General features: G+C 45.1%; 1 protein-coding gene across 1 annotated transcript in view; it reads right to left on the minus strand.

Moving 5' to 3' along the window:
- The window catches only part of nab (NGFI-A-binding protein homolog), a 223,685-nt gene that overhangs the window by 33,299 nt on the left and 170,772 nt on the right, over positions 1 to 19,614 (minus strand). Inside the window, exon 7 of the mRNA XM_084608183.1 lies at positions 11,732 to 11,985. Coding sequence (XP_084464309.1) covers positions 11,732 to 11,985 — 254 coding nt within the window. The remainder of the gene's footprint in view (positions 1 to 11,731; positions 11,986 to 19,614) is intronic.

A 19,614-nucleotide genomic window follows, 5' to 3' on the forward strand; every position in this document is an offset into this window, starting at 1 on the left:
CATCACAGATATGGACAAGATAGTCAAAGAGCTGAGGAGTTCTATACTGATCTCCACAGTAGCCAAAGTAGTCAGGACAATAATGAGATTGGCATTAGGTTAAAGGAGTCAGACATTTTGCCTATGACGAATGACGAGGTTAAGAAAGCGTTAGAAACTATGAAAAGGGGGAAAGCGGCTGGAGAGGATCAGGTGACTGTAGGTTTTTTGAAGTACGAGGGGAAAATGTCATACTAGGAATTCTAGCCACCCTGCATACGCAGTGCGTGGTGTCATCGACGGTACCGAAATCATGGGAGAACGCAAACATTATCTTAATTCATAAGAAAGGGGACGCTAAGGACTTGAAAAATTACAGAACAATTAGCTTGCTGTCTGCTACGTATAAGGTATTTACCAAAATAATAGCTAATAGAATCAGGGCAAATTTAGACTGCAACCAAGCAAAAGATCAAGCAGGTTTTTGGAAAGGTTGAAGTGTATTATGATGACGGCGCGAAAGGGACGAGGACAAGGAAGGAACACCAAAATAACAGGACAGGCGCCAACTTTCGACTGATGTTTATTCGCGCAAGCCCTTTCATCTTATGCAGCACCCAAACCGTATCACAAAGTCCTATCACAAAGTCATCCACGTGGAGCACTCAGATCACCGGCAGTATTGGTCACAGACAAGATAAAACTTCACAGTATAGTAGGCCAGTAAACAAAAAAATAAATAGCAATTCATCACAGTAAAGCACGCCGTCCAAAAATATATAAAAGCAACCTGTTCGAAAGAGTCCTAAGATTATCGGAGTGCAAAAACACACAAAATAAACATATCAACCACACAATGCAGATGCGCTCGTGGCCAAGACAAACACGGCACGTGTTTGTAATCTTCCCTTCGACCGCAATAACGAGAACAGGTGACAATGATTACCAGAAAGACCAACAGAAACGCCGAAAAAAAATGCACATGAAGGCTTTAACAGGTGAGAAAGGAAACAAAAATGACCAACGGAAACTCGGAAAGAACGTGCAAAAGAAGTTTAAAAGCTAATGAATCAACTCATCGTCAACGTAAAACGAAAACAACCGAAAACACCTATCAAGAATAAATAAAACCCAAGTATAAAATCTACAGGAATCCTTCAAGAAAAGCCACCTCAGAGTCGCTGATTGATATGGACGGCTTGCTAACGCACAAACTTCCTACTTTCTTGATGAAATAAGCCTCTACTACTTCTCGCTCTACTTTATCTCTACCAGATTTCAAAAAAATCGTCTTTTCTAGTTCCGGACGACACCCTTGGTAGGCTTTGCAGTGGTCTGCTAGGAATCTTCCATGCTGATTGCGAACATTCCGCATATGTTCACTGGCACGCTCATTGAAACAACGACTGGTTTGCCCTATGTAGACCAAACCACAGCTCAAAGGAATCTGATACACAACTTTTGACTTACATTTGGTGAACTTATTTTGATGTTTAATAGCGCAAACCGGTCGTTTATCAGGCTTATTCATTGAGCAAAGCTTAGAAAGTTTTGAAGGCGCAGAAAACACAACTTGAACCTGAAATGTATTTGCAACTTTTTTGATGCCATGGGATACTTTATGGATGTGAGGAATAGCTGGCATAGGCTTCCTTCGTACTTCCGGGTTTCTTTCAACATTTTGTCTCTTCACTTTCTGAAGCAACATTTCAGAAACAGCCAATATTAATGGGGGCGGGTAGCCTGCTTCTTCCAGCCTTTTTACTTGGGCGCCAAAGCTAACCGACATCATGTGACGGCAAGATTTTCCTAAAGCGCTCTGAAGGGAATTCGTAATTATAGCTCTTTTGACGAGCTTCGAGTGGGCACTGTCAAAAGGTAGCAATCCTTTCTTTGATCTGGGATTGTACGTCCAACAAATATGATCGTTAGACTTAGGTCTAAGAACTGCAGTTCGTTGTTAACTGGTTCCTCCCATGTAAATCTGAGGCCTTGGCTGTGATTGCGGAAAACGGCCAACGTCCTAGTCACTCTCTCAGCTAAATCAAACTCAGGTGCCCCCTTAAGAATAATAAAAAAATCATCGACATATCTGAAAACAGAAACAATATTCGGGTCATGGAGTTGACTTTTGATTTCATTTCCAACAGCTGACAAGAAAATGTCACAAAGAACAGGTGCCACAGAAGAGCCAATACAGGCACCTCTTTTTTGAACAAAGAAATCACCTTCAAACGAAATGGCGGTTGAGTTCAAGTAGAATTCTAGCAAAGCTACAAAGCTCTCGCTGCTAATCCCAGCGGAATTTTGAAACTGAACACCTGTGTCCATGATCTTTTCTCTGACCGCACTTAGGAGTCCTTGATGAGGAACGGAACAATACAATTCTTCAATGTCGATAGAGAACCCATTGTATTCTAGGGGAGGCAAAGACTCTAGTTGCTGTACGACGTTTGAAGAACTCATTTCATCAAGAAAGTAGGAAGTTTGTGCGTTAGCAAGCCACAGTCAGACGTTCCACCAGTGACGAAGGACGAGGTCAAGAAAGCACTAGAAACTATGAAAAGGGGGAAATCAGCTGGAGAGGATAAGATAACTACAGATTTGCTGAAGGACGGGGGGGATATCGTGCTAGAAAAACTGGCCACCCTGTATACGCAGTGCCTGGTGTCATCGACGGTACCGGACCATGGAAGAATGCAAACATTATCCTCATTCACAAGAAATGGGACTCTAAGGACCTTAAAAATTACAGACCAATCAGCTTACTGTCTGTTACGTATAAGGTATTTACTAAGGTAATCGCTAATAGAATCAGGACAACCTTTGACTGCAATCAAGCAAAGGATCAAGCAGGGTTTCGGAAACGGTATACTCTACTATCGATCATATCCATACTATCAATCAGGTGATAGAAAAATGCTCGGAATATAACCAGCCCTTATACATAGCATTCATTGATTACGAAAAAGCATTTGACTCAGTTGAAACCTCGGCGGTGATGCAGGCATTGCGAAATCAGGGGGTAGACGAGCCGTACGTGAAAGTGCTGGAAGATATATATAGTGGCTGCACAGCAACCATAGTTCTGCATAAAGAAAGTAACAAAATTCCCATAAAAAAAGGTGTTAGGCAAGGAGACACAATCTCCCCAGTACTATTCACAGCTTGTTTAGAGGAAGTATTCTGAGACTTGGAATGGGAGCAGTTAGGGATAAGGATAGATGGAGAATACCTCAGTAATCTGCGATTTGCTGATGACATTGCCTTGCTAAGCAACTCGGGGGATGAACTGCAAATAATGATTCATGACCTAGACAGGAAAAGTAGAAAGGTAGGCTTGAAAATCAATACGCAGAAGACTAAGGTAATGTTCAACAGCCTCGGGAAGGAACAGCAGTTTACATTAGGTAGCCAAATACTGGAAGTAGTAGGCGAATATGTCTGCTTAGGACAGGTAGTAACCGCAGATCCGGACCATGAAAAGGAAATAACAAGAAGAATAAGATTAGGATGGAGCGCATTTGGCAAGCACTCGCAGATTATGACTAGCAGCTTACCGGTATCGCCCAAGAGGAAAGTATACAACAGTTGCATCTTGCCTGTACTCACCTATGGGGCTGAAACGTGGAGGCTAACCAAGAGAGTTCTACTTAAGTTGAGGACAACCCAGAGGGCTATGGAACGAAAAATGGTAGGGGTAACATTAAGAGATAGAAAGCGTGCAGAGTGGGTCAGAGAAATAACTCAAGTTACCGACATTCTAGTGGAAATTAAGAAGAAGAAATGGACATGGGCAGGACATGTAGTGCGAAGAGAGGATAACCGATGGTCGCTGAGGGTAACAAACTCGATTCCAAGGGAAGGAAAGAGTAGCAGGGGGCGGCAGAAAGTTAGGTGGGCGGATGAGATTTAAAAGTTCGCAGAGGTCAAGTGGATGCAGCTAGCACGGAACCGGATTAAGTGGAGAAATATGAGAGAGGCCTTCGCCCTAAAGTGGGTATAATCAGGCTGATGATGATGAAGCCGTCCATATCAATCAGCGACTCTGAGGTGGCTTTTCTTGAAGAATTCCTGTAGATTTTATACTTGGGTTTTATTTATTCTTGATAGGTGTTTTCGGTTGTTTTCGTTTTACGTTGACGATGAGTTGATTCCTTACCTTTTAAACTTCTTTTGCACGTTCTTTCCGAGTTTCTGTTGGTCATTTTTGTTTCCTTTGTCACCTGTTCAAGCCTTCATGTGCATTTTTTTTCGACGTTTCTGTTGGTCTTTCTGGTAATCATTGTCACCTGTTCTCGTTACTGCGGTCGAAGGGAAGATTACAAACACGTGCCGTGTTTGTCTTGGGCACGAGCCTATCTGCATTGTGTGGTTGATTTTAAATTGTGGTTGATATGTTTATTTTGTGTGTTTTTGCACTCCGATAATCTTAGGACTCTTTCGAACAGGTTGCTTTTATATATTTTTGGACGGCGTGCTTTACTGTGATGAATTGCTATTTATTTTTTTGTTTACTGGCCTACTATACTGTGAAGTTTTATCTTGTCTGTGACCAATACTGCCGGTGATCTGAGTGCTCCACGTGGATGACTTTGTGATAGGACTTTGTGATACGGTTTGGGTGCTGCATAAGATGAAAGGGCTTGCGCGAATAAACATCAGTCGAAAGTTGGCGCCTGTCCTGTTATTTTGGTGTTCCTTCCTTGTCCTCGTCCCTTTCGCGCCGTCTTCATAATACACTTCAACCATGAACCAACTAGCCCTAAGCAAAGTACTTCTTTTGGAAAGCATACTCTACTATCGATCATATCCATACCATCAACGAGGTGATAGAAAAATGTCGGAATATAACCAGCCCTTATACATAGCATTTATTGGTTACGAAAAAGCATTTGACTCAGTAGAAACTTCGGCGGTGATGCAGGCATTGCGAAATAAGGGGGTAGACGAGCCGTACTTGAAAGTGCTGAAAGATGTATATTATGGCTACTCAGCATGCATAGTTACATAAAGAAAGTAACAAAATTCCTACAAAAAAAAAATGTGTTAGGCAAAGAGACACGATCTCCCCAGTTCTATTCACAGTTTGCTTAGAGAAAGTATTCAGAGACTTGGGGAGAAGTTAGGAAAGGGCCAATTGATAATACCTAAGTAATCTTCGAGTCGCTGCTGACAATGCCTTGCTAAGTAACTCAGGGGATGAACTGAAAAGAACGATTGGGGACGTAGACAGGAAAAGCAGAAAGGTAGGCTTGAAAATCAATATGCAGAAGACTAAGGTAATGCTGAATAGCCTCGGGAAGGAACAGCAGTTTACGTTAGGTATAGGGAAACACTGGAAGAGAAATAACTCAGGTTACTGACATTCTAGTGGAAATCAAGAAGAAGAAATGGGCATGGGCAGGACATGTAGTGCGAAGAGAGGATAACCGATTGGTAGCTTAGGGTAACAAACTGGATTCTAAGGGAAGGAAAGCTCTGCAGGGGGCGGCAGAAAGTTAGGTGGACGGATAAGATTAAGTTTGGAGGTGTCAGGACCGCTTGTACAGGACCGGGTTATACGGAGGAATATAGGAGAGGCCTTCGCCCTGCAGTCGGTATAGTCAGGCTGATGATATACTACATATATATATATAAAATACTTATGTACTAGTAAAACAAGGAGACAACTTTGAAAGCTGCCATATTATGCACCCAGATATGTTACATTGAAATACTTGTTCTGATTTCAGGTATGATCATTACTATCCGTATTCTTACATTTCGACGGGATGGTTGTGAAGCCCCCTTCGAACCCAAGCCGAGGAAAAACAGATAAGGTTATCTGGCGATTGCGTTGGACCTTTCTTGAAACCTTGGCAACCGGTGTCTTCACGTGGTCAGTAGGCAGTATTTCGCACTGCGCTTCTCGCGTAGTTCTCTTCCTCTGGCAAACTTGCACTAATGACCCTAGTTAGGCCCTCTTCATTTTAATAAAAGCCTAAAGCATCTGTTTAAATATTTAGCTCGCTGAGCACAATATTCGGAGTAGTGGGCTCGGATACCATCAGCGGCTTTTCTTGCTTTTTCTTCTATATATTATTTGATTGATTATATATTCCATAGATAAAATGATTACGGTGCTAATTGATTGCAACAGCAGCAATTTAAAAAAAAAGCTGGAAATAAATATCATCTACGCTTTCGTTGTCTTCGTACACTGATGGCTTCTTTCAGTATCTAAACATGACAAAACGCGGCAAAGCATAGCTAAACGAGCGCTAAATAGTGCTTCTGCATCATGTATATCCATGGATGCTTAGCAAGGCTAAACCGCTGTATTTTTGTTGTTGTTGTTGTTGTTGTTTTACCTCTTACACTCGGTCGCTTATGCATTTTCCTAGGTTTCTAATTTCTTTTTCTTCGTTCTGAAACGTTGCATGTCTTACTGCGACCAATGGTTCATTACAGCCGCTTACAATCGCGCCCCCCGACTAGTTTCATTGCAGATTACGCGGATAGACGTGGCGGCACACTCCCACCGCAGCCCGCTACAGCAGCCGTACGCCTTTCCCCGAGCAACCCGTTGCCGCGCCCCATACACGACACCAGCTGCGGAGCGCGCCCCAGGACTCGCAACGGCGGACCGTGCGGCCTTGAGAGGCTGTTCGGCATCGTCGTTGCTTTCGCTAGGGGTGAGCGATGAGGGCCGCACCTCAGTCTGACCTCCTTCTGCTGTTCCGAAGCACACACGTGATTACACCGCTCTTTCGCAGAAGATTGGCCGTAGGAATACAACCAAATCCTTCCACTCACCGCGCGTGATGCCGCAGCCCACGGAGTCCCTCTGAAAATGTCATTAGATTGTAGTAGACGCTCTTAGTTCGCCCAGAGCACGCAACTTTTGTACAGACTTGCCGATTCACCATTTTTGTACCATGATGGTATGTGCGCAGTGGGCCCAGCCATATTTTTTTAGGTTCATATTACACGGACTGATTGCTGCAATCTTATCTTATTGTTTTTGTTGTCGTTGTTGTTGTTTTTAATTACCATGCGCAGCAATGCCAGAAGTTTATTAAAAATAAATGAAACGAGGGCCCAGTGAACAAGCAAGAAATAGGTGCGGAGTGCGCCAACGCATGCCTCTGCTACATTGCTCGATGACATCGACACTTCGCGCAACCTTTCAACAATGACTTATTCCCTGATTGCGCTGCAGTCGCGCATGTGGCTTTTCAACTTGTCAAATTTGAAAGAGGGATTTTCAATAAGAGACAGCGGGGTGAGGGCGAGGTCCTATAGCCCTGATGCGCTTTGATTTCTTGTCACTAGATCGTGGTACAGTGTTTACACCCATAGTGTTTCTGTATATGCTTTCGGACTCGTGTCGGCCCATAGGCATGCAGGAACACTGCATAATCCACATGAAGGACGCTCCGGCGCGGCAAACTAAACGTGTCGTGTTTACGCAACTTTGCAGCATACGCAACGCTGCGAGTTCAGCGTGCACAATTGTGTACATCGTATGTAGGCCCAACTAAAAGTGTTCACTGCCGCGCTTTTATACTGCACGGAAGAAGTCCGCTCGTGAAGGAGGAAAGCACGAATATCGTGCTCAACGTTTCGTCCTCACAGAAGGCGCGAATCTTGAGAGCCTTTCCTGAGTATAGCTTCCGTTTTTCGATGCACTGTACATGCTCCCATCGTCGGCTCTACCACACTTGCGGTGTTCTGAGTGGCATCTGATACGTTTTTATCACCACTATTTTTGTCCGCTTAATGAACCAGGGCGAGAAAATAAGGTGGTATCAATGAACAACCAGAACGGTCAGCGCTTTCCAGCAGAGTACAGTCACAACAGCTACGCTCTTTTTGGTCAGGTGATGACAAATGTGAAAAATATATCGAAGTCAGTTAACAAAGAGACGACGAACGTGCAAAAAAAAAAAATCAGCCTCATGTGTGCGTCTGTGGGAACAACTGTGCCAACAGGGCGCCAAGAAGGCTGCTCCTCGTCAGCCTGCTACTCCTAAGCCTCTTTTTTCGTAAAGGGAGTTGAGCGCATGCATATCCTTTGCTGCAAGGAAACTACAGCGCCCCTCAGCAGAATTGATGACGCAGGCACAGTACACGCGGCTAGTCGGCCTTGAGGTGAACACATCTGGCGCGGGTAATTAATTCCTAGCCCCGGACCCCAGTGGCGCGTGAAGCGCAGAACATCCCGTCGGACACATGTCAGCAGCAAGGAGGGGACCCCGAGACCTTGGGCACCTTCAGGAGTTCACCCTGCCGCATAGCGCGGGTAACCGCCAAGGAGGCTGCCGGGCGTTCGTCGGCACAGCCCGGGGTGGTGGGATTCGATTCCGGCGGCGGTGGTCGAATTTCCAACCAGGCAAAGTGCGATACAGCCCATCTACTGTGGACTGAAATAATATGTAGGCCCTATTAATACGCGGCACATTGCGCGCAATATAGCTCTGATGTTTTATGAGCGTCATCATACCAGGACATCTGTGTTCGAGCGAACTCTAAGGAGTAATTTCTGGTTTATCACAAATCGACTCCACCTTGCGGGATTCTCTCAATACATTAAACGCCATTCTGACTTTGAGTTATCGACATATTCCCTGCCGTTGTACCCTCTGATTTCTAGCCATTCTAGATAGCTCAGTTGTATAGAGCGATTTCTCTGAGAAAGCGGTTGTCTCTGTTCCGAGCCCAGAAACAGGGCGACTTTTTCTCAACTACCGGATTCTGCGAAAGCTCTGTAGCTTCATTTGTACCCATATGCCTGCGCTCGAGTGGATGCCAGTGAGCACTTACAATCTCATTACAGGACGCAAAAGATTCCGCAATTCTTCACTTTTGCTCACAAAAATACATTACAACCTAATAAAAACGGCCTTCTCTAGTGCATGTATTGCAACAAGGACAAAGTGTCAATTGCCATACATCATCACCATCATCATAACCACCACCACTGCAGCCTCACTACCCCGCTGTATAGGCAAAGGCCTCTCCCATATTCCTCAAATTAACCCAATCGTGTCGTAAGCTACATCGAAGTGATCCCTGAAAACTTATTCCTAGCCCCCTCCGCCCATCTAATTTTCTTCCGCCCCCTGCTACGTTCGCCTTTCCTTAGAACCCAATCGATCCTGCTTAGCGACCATCGGTCCTCCTGTCTTGCATGCTCATGACCATTTCTTCTTGATGTCGACTATAATGTCATTAAAGCGCGTTCATTCCCACACAGCACACTTCCTGTCTCTCATAACGTCACGCGGTTACATCTATACCATTTTCTGCTTCCCTCGGCGTCCTCAAGTTAAGTTCAAATATTTATGCCCCGTATACGAGTACCGGTATAATGTACAGCTGTTTTATTCTTTTGAAAAACGCTGGTGGCCTGTCATTCATGATCTGGCAGTATTTGCCGAATGGGCCCAATCTGATTATCTCAGTTACTTTCCTTTCATGGTCTGTGGCTACCATCTGTCCTAAGTATGCATATCCTCCTATCCAGTGTTTTGCTATTCTGAACAGCTATCCATTCCCTAGGCATTACCTTCTTTTTTTTTTATTTTAGGCCTACCTTTCTGCTTATATTCTGCCCACGTCATCAATCCTCCTTTGCAATTCGTTCCCTGAGTTACTTGCAGCAAGGCAACGTCATCAACTAATCTGATAATGCCGCGGTACTCTCAATTAACCCTTATCAGTAACTGTTCCCAGACTGCGAATATTTCCTCTTAGTAAGCGGTAAGTAATGTGAAGGGATCTTGTTTCCATCTTCCTTATTGGAATTCGAGCACTTCATAAAAAAAAAAAAAAAAAAACTATTGTGTCAAATATTTTTGTAATCGATGAATGCTTTGTACAGGGTGGTTTGCTTATATTTCGAGCATTTCTCTCTTCTTGGTTGAAATTATGGATAAGACCTATTGAAATATTTACGAAAGCCAGCCTCATCATTTGGTTGAATGAGTTCTATGGTATAGTCCTGATCCTATCTGCGATTACCTTAGTTAATATCTTATATGTAACGGAAAGTAAGCTGATCGGTCTGCGATTTTTCGAGTCCTTAACGTCTTTGTCCCGAGTACCTCTCATGCGGATTAAGACAATGTTAGCGTTCTTCCAAACTGCGGGGCCATCGAGGTCGCAAGGCTCTGCGTATGCAGTGTGCCCATGTTTTCGTAGCAAGCTATCCCCACCAGTCTTCAGCAAATCTGTAGTTACATGACCTTCCCCAGCTGCCCTCCCTTCTTTTTTTTTTTTTTTTTGAAGCTTCTAAACCTTTATTAACCCGTTCTTCGTTACTGGCGCATAGAACGCGTCTACCGATTGCTCTTCCCTACTGCCGCTCCCACTGTTATCCCGATTACTCCGGCTACTGTATAGGTCAGTGTAGAACTCATCGGCTGCTTTGGCTATCTTATGCATATTTAGAGCTAAAAACATATATGCATGTACAGCCTTAAAAATACCGCTTATTAACCTTAATTACACTGCCTGTCACTCTCCCATTAACGCTGCAGAACTCATTTCCGTTACCAGCTATATGCCTACTGACATGGAACACTGCATCTATTTCTCGTCTGACCGCTAAACCTCTACGAAACAGTACAATATATACTTGATTTCTCGTAACCTCAAGTTCTATCCGATACCTCCCCATATGCCCGCCATATATGCAGAAGTGAAATTTGAAGGTCAGTTGTCACCCATAACGCAAAGGTGTAGAAACTTTCTACAGTTGTAATGCTGGGTGAGAAGGCGATGGATCGTGATTGAAACATCGCTGGAACAGGTGAGAATAAAGAACACACCACAGTACAGGCGCTAAACAACTACTGGCATTTTACTTCGGCAACATTGCAGGAAAGGTGAAAATGTTTCCATCCTCCATCCGCTCCATCAGCTCCATCCTGATGGGGCTGATTTAAATCTTTTCCCGATTCTGCACCTGATTCCCTGTCTAAATGTGTCATTTCAGAACCAATATTTCGTGTGACAAGGGTACACCCGCCGTCTTTCTCCTAATTTAAGCCGCTCAGACGCGTTGTACATGCATGTTCAATCACGCAGTCAGAGACCACATGTTTAATCATCCAGACCAGCAACACGTGCACCGGTGACGCAGGCAGCGACAGGTTTGATTTGCCTCTGTGATATGTTTTAGCACCTCAGAACGACTCAGGCTATGCACGATAGTGGGAGTCTCCGCATGGCGAGGTATTTCGATCTGCAGTGACATCGCACAGCACATGAACGCACTGAGTTCAGCCTGCATCAAAACGCGGCCTCAACGGTCGGAGTAAAACCTGGGTCTCTCAGTAAACGAGTGCTCTATATAACCACTCAGTCGCCGCGGCGGCGAGGCTTACAGGTCTATCAGATACATTTCATTATTCTAGTAACACTCCTCAAATTTACACCTATTACACCCCTTGGAAGAAGAACTCATTAGTGGCGAAATCCTTGACGTCGATAGCGTTTATTAGACAATTTCCATGGCAGGGCAGAATGTACTTAAAACCCGCACATAGTCAAAATATAATCCGCGTGTCTCTAACACCACTCGCTGTGTTCGCCGCACAATCGTGCTTACACGTGTCCTCCAAAAGAAAAGCACCTTTCTTTTTGCAATCTGCATTTCCTCGGTAATGATGGTCTCGGCCGCTGCACATATTCCCAAATAGCGAGGCATCAGATGGCGGTTCTATAATATAGCTGGCTCAGAGTGCAACGAAGGGACACTCACCTGGACTGTCCCTTGGAGAAGGGGTAGCCGCTGTCTCGCACAGCCTGGCGGGCCAGCGGAAACAGTTCGTCCCGGCGCGTCAGCAGCGCCGGAATGTGCTTGCAGATCTGCGCCGCGGCCTCGTTCACCGACACCTCGTGCAGAGTGAGCGGCTTCTCGGGCTTGCGCTTGCAGTCGAAGCGTCCGTAGATGGCGGCGTACTTGCGGATCTCGTCCATCCGACGCGGGTCGTCCTCGGACATGCTCAGCACGTGCTGCCAAGATATACGCCATGCTATACGGTCTGGGGTCAAAACCTCAGGCCGACAGCGGTGACCACTTTCCAAATTTGAAGGTATTAAGGGATCGGAAAGCTAACTGAAGGCACACGTATAATGAGGTTCCTGCGTGCATGGGTGAGCGGTCCGTAAGCAAGCCAGTAAAGACAGATGTCTATACAGAAAAGCCTATATATAGCCTGCTGTCGACAGGGAAACGTGCCGTATATATAAGAAACAGTTGGAAGCTACGCCTCTCTGTTGGGCATATACGAAGTGAAAGGGTGGGCAATAGAAAACCCTATGGCTCGCAGTATACTATATAGTTATGAATAGAACAGTATTTAGCACACTACAGCAATGTCTATGACGAGCTAAAAAGAGTGCAAAGAAAACAAAAAGCTTATAAAGCTGTAACCTGTCCCGTTAAGCAACCCATTCAGCTATAGGAATAAGAACTGGTTAGCACATCACATATAGTTGTTTGTTTTTTGTTTTGTTTTTTTCATCTCGAATGTGTAGTTGCGTAATAGAGGACTAAGGAAATTCCAAGGAAAGCTACAACTAGTCTTTAGAATAAAACCACTGATGGTGGCACCAAAATCTATAGCCGACCATAAACATGTCTGCTATGAGCTGAATAAATATATAGAACGGCTATGGAAAATCACGACCTGACAGCTGGACAAAGCCATCTTAAGGTGAATGATAAAAAAGTTTATAGCTAACCATAAAAAACGTTAAAGGCATAGGTAATCGCAAGATGCACAGAAAACATACATAGCTCCTTCGCTGTGGAGCATTCGGTCGATGGCTCATTCGGCACTGGAGGGACAAAAGTCCGCCGCCTCCGGAGACCGTCAGCCGAAATCCCCGGCGGAAAGCTTGATCGCTCAAGGCCAGATTAGAGCCGCCGGCAAAATTTGCTGGCTTCCGATCGGCCAATAGGACGGCAGGGAGGGTTATGCGTTTGACTTGATGCTGCAGGAATTCAATGTTGGTGGAGCTCATTCCTGGCAGCATGCGCGCTGAACGCCGTTAAGAAGTCCGCGAGTGCGAAGCTTGTCGCGCTGCTCATCAGAAATCTAGCCGCGATATATGTGTGAGAACTAAATTGCAGTAAAGCCCCGAAGCCGCTCATCATCAATTTTAAAGCGCCATTCAAATCCAGCCCGCAGGCTGCCAAGTCACGTGGCAGAACAATACTCCGTCTCGCACGAAATTCCTCCGTGTGGGTGCGGAGTTCCGCACTTGCAGCAGAGCTGGCGGTGCGGTGACCAGCAAGTATGAATGAGAGGAATCCGCGGTGGCAAATTTTGATCGCTCTTGCCGCCAAGTGCTCAATTATTAGCGAGGCCTAAAAGAGTACAGACATCAATTCTTTTTACTCCATTTGGGCTTGAGACTTATGCGCAAGGTAGTAGTAAACATGTATGACCGTGTGAAATTCGCCTACGATCAGCAAATTACTTACATTTTGCCCTGCCGCAATTTCAGTTTCAGTAACAGGTTGCCGGACGAAGGTTCCGACATCACGTGATAGTAATGGACCATACATGATAAAATTACTTTTGAGAAGCAACTGACCTCTAATTATTTATTTCTTTGCTGAAAACCACAAAATTTTATCATAACTTACTAATTACTGCACTTGAAATGTAATAACATTACATTACAATTATTTTGCAGAGTAATGCAATTCCTATTAATTTACTTCCAGTTTTCATGCATACCAAAATTAAGTAAATCTGGTCCACCATGTGTGACACCATGATTCCCCAACACTTAAAGTAATTACTAAATTACAAGAAGTAATTTTGAAAGGAATTCATTACCTTTTCTGCGAAATTATTGTCCTAAGGTAATTGATTACATTACTAGATTACCAGACCAGAAAAGTAATCCTTTACATTACAAATCACCGAGAAAAAAAATGTAAACTACAGTAATTTCTGTAATTATCTGCCATGTCTGTATGAGATCATGTGGCGCTAACAAAAGCTGCAATATATTAGCTGCTTTGTAGTTTATGGTAGGTTCTGAAACCGGAATGACAGCGACCGGACGACGTTCTATTATAAAACAGTTTTCGATCATTATGATCTCATAGCATAGTTAGTTTGTTTCGTTGGACCTTCGTTCGGCAGCCTGAAAGCAGCACTAAAACTCTGTGTGCAGTTGCACGCTATTACTGAGCTAGGTGAATTTCACGCAGTGATTCATGTTTACTATCGCATACGCATGATCCCAATGCAGAATTGCAGAAAGATTTGATTTGTCTCTGCCTGTTTAAGTGTCATGAACTTTCCTTCGCTCAGCGCTTCTGAAAACGTAACGACCAAGCAGTTCACAACGACTGTCATTTTCCTTGTAGCAAGCGGCGATGCAATACAGTGTTCTTAACGAAGCACAATCGCGTGTGCAGTTCGAGCCAGACGTCGTATCACTGCAACTTGTCGTCGGCTGACTGCCGCGTTTCCACCGTGTTTCTTGCTCTGCCGATGCACTCACTTTTGCTTTTGCGCAGAAAAAAAGCAAGTTGCCGGATTTCTCTGTTTTAGATTTGGTTTGGTTTGTGGGGTTTAACGTCCCACGGCGATTCAGGCTATAAGAGACGCCGTAGAGGAGGGCTCCAGACATTTCGAACCCCTGGGTTTCTTTAATGAATCGCACAGCACACGGGCGCCTTGCTTGTAGCCTCCATTGAAAAGTGGCTGCCACGGCCGGCATTCCATCCCGCAACCTTGGAGTATATATTTATCCATTTCCTCCCGTCTATAAAGAGTCAATAGGGTATAAGTCTATAACAGCTTTTATTTCTTCTGGTGTATTATAGAAAATTTATAGGCTACGGATAGGCAGCCTTAAATATTTCTATAGGCAAGCTACAAACAAAAACTCGATAACACTGTACGGCAAAATCTTTAATAGTCGCTATGCCTTACTGACAAAAGTCTATGGAGCATATGGGCTGTGTGTCTTGTTCGACGCTTCAAACTCCCCGGTGATGATAAACAGTCAAATCGTTTATTTAAAAGCTGCGCCGTGGGTACATATTAGTTATTTAGCTAACTTTACTGACAACTGCTTCCGCTCTGAGAGTTTCTTCTTCCAAATATATATTTCCAATTTCTAGCTCTTAATTTTAGGAACTGTGAAGGCTTTTGCAGAAACAATCAGTATGTGGATCTTTTCTTGCCTTCTTCCGGCACTTTACTCGCAATACAGTCATGTGAACCCAAAAATATTTGAATTCAATGAGCTTCGCATGACACAGAAAAGTATTTTTTAGGAAGGGGTACCTAGCCGTGCTTTTGCCGGCAGCCTAACCACTGTGTCATGAAAAAAGGCGCGTACGCTTATCCTCGCGCTTGTGTTGTGAGAACGATCTAGACGCCGTACTGTGTGCCTTGCGTCGAGCTGCACGTAAGCTTCAGATGCCGTGGCAGGCTGCGCCAGCTTCCATGGCACAGTGCGAAGAGAGAAAACATAGTCTAAGAGTTCCTCTCTAAGAGAAGCACATATTATACAGTCCCCGACGGCGCAAAGCACTGTCCCTCCACAAAGGTGAGTTGAAAACAAACATGGCCGTAAACTTGATCGCTTAAATTTATTTATTTATTTATTTATTTATTTATTTATTTATTTATTTATTTATTTATTTATTTATTTATTTATTTATTTATTTATTTATTAGAGATACTATCAGTCCGGTCAGGACCAAGATAGGAGCGATACAGGGTACAGATTACAAAGGCGGAACACGACAAACAAAACACCAGCACCATCCAGTCGGTGCCAAGTTTTAACATATCAAAAATGGAACTGACCTCTAAGCAACAAATAAAAATGCTTTGATCGATTTACGCGGTAAATCACACGAATTGCCGTGGTCACTTTTCTTGCAGTAAAGATGATAGAGTATACTTCGAAATTAGTTATATCAATAATCACCTGCTTGCTCTTCGTGTCGGCAGAAAAAGAAAAAAAAAATGTTCAATGTCAACACGGAAGCTTACTTCCCCCTGCGGTAGCAGAAAAATAAAAGAAATAGTGAACATTGAGTGCTTGTCGGGGCTGAGATCGCTGCACGTATTTGTATGTCCCAGAAGAACGAGAACCAGCTTGAAAAATAGCAAATAACTGTAGATGTTGTCAAAAAGAATTGCAATATGGTGTCAATATTTTTTGTAAGCATATAATTAGTCACACGTGTAAACAATTATACTTGTGTGATTCCTCACCAAATTAATCAGTAATATATACTAATTGTATTGCACGCTATTGGCCCGTGTATATAACGATGGGATCAAGCTTTTGCGCAGGGTGGAAGTCGGCCGCGCGCAACACCGTGCGGAAACGCCGCGCGGTGATAGACAACAGCGTCGGAAGCATGGCGCTGAGCAAGCAGCTGCAATACTCACTACTGACAAGCACAACGCCAGTCTGGACAGAGAGGGTGGAAGGCTCACAAAGAAAGGGACGTGAGTCACGCGCAGAGGAGAACAACAACAAACCACCGACATGGCGGCTCGTCCCCGGCAGTGAGCACGGACTGCATCAAAAACTCGAGCGGCGTTCGCAAAAAGCAGCAGCACCCCCCCTGCAGGCACCGAACAACAACAACAACCATGCCACAGCTGAACTGGAAGGGCCCCACCGGGGCAGCGACCCGGCCGGGGAGAGGGCAGAAAGAATAAAATGCACGCACGCAGGCGACCTTTCGGGAGGCAGCCTCATCGGAGTTTAAAAAAAGAAATATGGGTAAGGGGCACCGCTGAAAAGAAAGGGGGAAAAAAAGGTGCAAGTAAAGTGGCGGGATACGGAAGGAGGGAGCGCGCTTACGATTCATTAGAAGACAACGGGAGAGCGCAGCTAGGGCTACGCCGGGGATTGCCACACCGCTCGCTGGCGTCTTTCTGATAATGCGAACGGAACGACACCAATGCATAGCTCCCGCTGGAGTGCATATCGAAGCCGTCTCTGGACGGAAAGGTTCCCGTGACCAAAACAAGCGCGTGAGGCAGTCACGGCGCGCTTCAGTGGCCCAAAATTCGGAAGAGGCATTCCAAGGTGGGCGAAAAAATTTCGCGAAATAATTTGGCATGAGGAGTTATGATAGGAGATATGAAGAATTGAAGGGCCAGATCCATCGAGGATCGCAGGCCTAGCCGCTGCCACCGGAATTCAGTTGCTTTTAACTCCTAATGACAGTTCAAAGGGTCACAGATTCAGAGCAATGAAGATGAGATTGGAAAGGAGAGGGGGGGAGGGGGGGAGTGTATCTCGTGCACCGGATGTACGGTCATCGCCCCTGCAAGGCTTAGGCCACTGTTGCACCCAGGTAATAAAAAAAAAAGGGGGGGGGGGATTTTTGCTCACAAAAAAAGGAGAAATATTTGAGCGCCTCCCGGCTAAGAAGGACGGGAGAAAGTCCCGCCATTCGACTGAATCGCTTAACAGCATGCATCAACCTTTTCTTCCCTCAGTGCCGGCAAACCGTCCCGAGAACCTAAACACTACGCCTTAATGCCCAAGTTTTTCCTCAAGACAAGCGGCTATAGCTTGTTTTGCGGATTTCCTGTCTGCCTATAGCGCTATACGAGCAAGAAGGTGGGTTCATCGGAACTCGTTTCTGCTCCGTATATATCGTGTGGTTAGTTCTCAGACAAAAGCAGGCTTGCTTCGCTGCCTCTCCCTGTAGGCTACCGCTGCTGCCCCGGAAAAAATAAAAGCACCATGCGACAAAAAACTAAGCAGAAATCTAGCAGGCAAGTTATTGATCCGCATCTATAGGTCCGCGCGCCTTCAGCGGCCGCTTCCATGTTGTTGTTCTTGCAAAGGAGTGGATTTTATTTTTTTTTTTTATGAAACGAGAGAAAAGCAGCCTTTCAGGAGGGCCAGAGGAACGAGCTAAAGTTGAGAATAATGGAATAATTCTCTTGCGTTTTGCTGCGCCCCAGCGAACCCTATCGCGAGTGGGGAAGAAGCGGGCCGGATTAGGGCGCAAGATGAACGGTCCCGCGGCGGCGACACCTTCGAGATGCAGCTGAACTCGTCGGGTGGGATTAGGCCCCGCGTGCGGCTTACAGAGGCACACGACGACGCTTCTCAGAGACGGCGCTTTTATGCAAATGGGTTGCTACCGCACAATGCGGGAAAAGTGGAGATTGCGATCACATCGAGCCCAGCAAGCGGCCTTTTTTTCAAGCCTATTTCACGTTCTTCATCTTGCCATTCTTCCAGCAGTTTTGTTCTTGGGCTAATCTCACCTCCGTGCAAGCATTGTTCGTAGTTCTTAAGACTGCCAGAGCACACGCGGCTGCCCAAAAGCGCAAGCCTGTTTGGGCAGCCGCCGAGGACACGCCGAAGTGGGCGTACAAGGCTGGCAAAGTTGCAAACGCTATTCAACTTTCCCTTAGCATGCCCACTTCTCACCAGCATTCGTGGATATCTATTCCAAAGCACCCACGGTACTTGGCGTTTCGCTAATGAATCGGGTACCGCTGGGGCTGCCAGCGCACGATTACAAAAATTTCTCAAGGTAGAATGATAGAAACACACAGGATGATTTTTTTTTTTTTTTTTGAGGAACAAACTGTCAGGCGCCGTAGATGCGGTTATGAGAATCATCTTGATTAGGTACGTGAGTATGTATTTTAAATAATAGGTTTTCATCGTTTCAGGAACTGGCAAGCTTAATTCTTCAGTGGACACGGGCTCCCCATTGATATGACTGCTTGAGTGGCAAATAGTGACGTTCTTCCAGTTAACCTCCCTGCCTTTCCTCTTCCTACTCCATATAATGTATTCGGTGAAATAGCAGCCATTTGTTTTTATAATACTGCTGATATTGAGGTAATTATCTTTTCTATCCCAAGCCGTGGGTTTTGATCTTCATCCCACTCCCAGTGACATAGTACGCAACATTCTTTTACAGAACGCAACGCAGCGGCCACGGCGACACGTGGTCACCCTCTGCACGTAGCTCGGGTTACCTTCGTCCTTTTCGTGTGAGTCTCAGCCGTGGTCACGTCACCGATACCTGCGCACGTCCCTCGCCGAGCATTTCATGCTGCGACTTGACGTCATCGGCAAGGACAGGCCGCTGAAAGACACCACCAGGCGCTCCAAAACGCTTCTCGAGCGCTACACGTGGCCGGAAGGAGCGGCCCCCACACCGTCAAAGGAGTATATATAGTCATGAAATTTTGATTGACTGTTCTGTTTTGGAATGATGCTCATGACATTAGATAATGAGCATCCATGTAGATTGTGCAAACAATAACAAACAAGTTTTAACTGACTCTTTTTTTCTTGTGCAATTTCCTTTTCGGTTCCATGGATTCGATCGGCGGCTGCGGCCTGCCAGATCAGTTGAGGTCACGTGAGGCGTATAAACACGTATCTATGATCGCCGATGTTTTCCTTTTAATTCGCAACAATGATTATGCAATCGTTCCCATTAGCTCTAATCGCTAAAATTTAACGCCTTAATTGTGTCTGAGAGCTTTCCCATGACTCACGTGATAAGAACTCTCCTGTGACATCGCAGCATTCATTGAGCAGTTAAAACCGAAACCAAAACTGAAAAGAATGTTTTCTCATAAATTTAGCTGCCTTAGG

This window comes from Amblyomma maculatum, chromosome 6 (genome assembly GCF_055883805.1).
Source record: "Amblyomma maculatum isolate TAMU_Amacu chromosome 6, ASM5588380v1, whole genome shotgun sequence".
Classification (NCBI taxonomy): Eukaryota; Metazoa; Arthropoda; class Arachnida; order Ixodida; family Ixodidae; genus Amblyomma; species Amblyomma maculatum.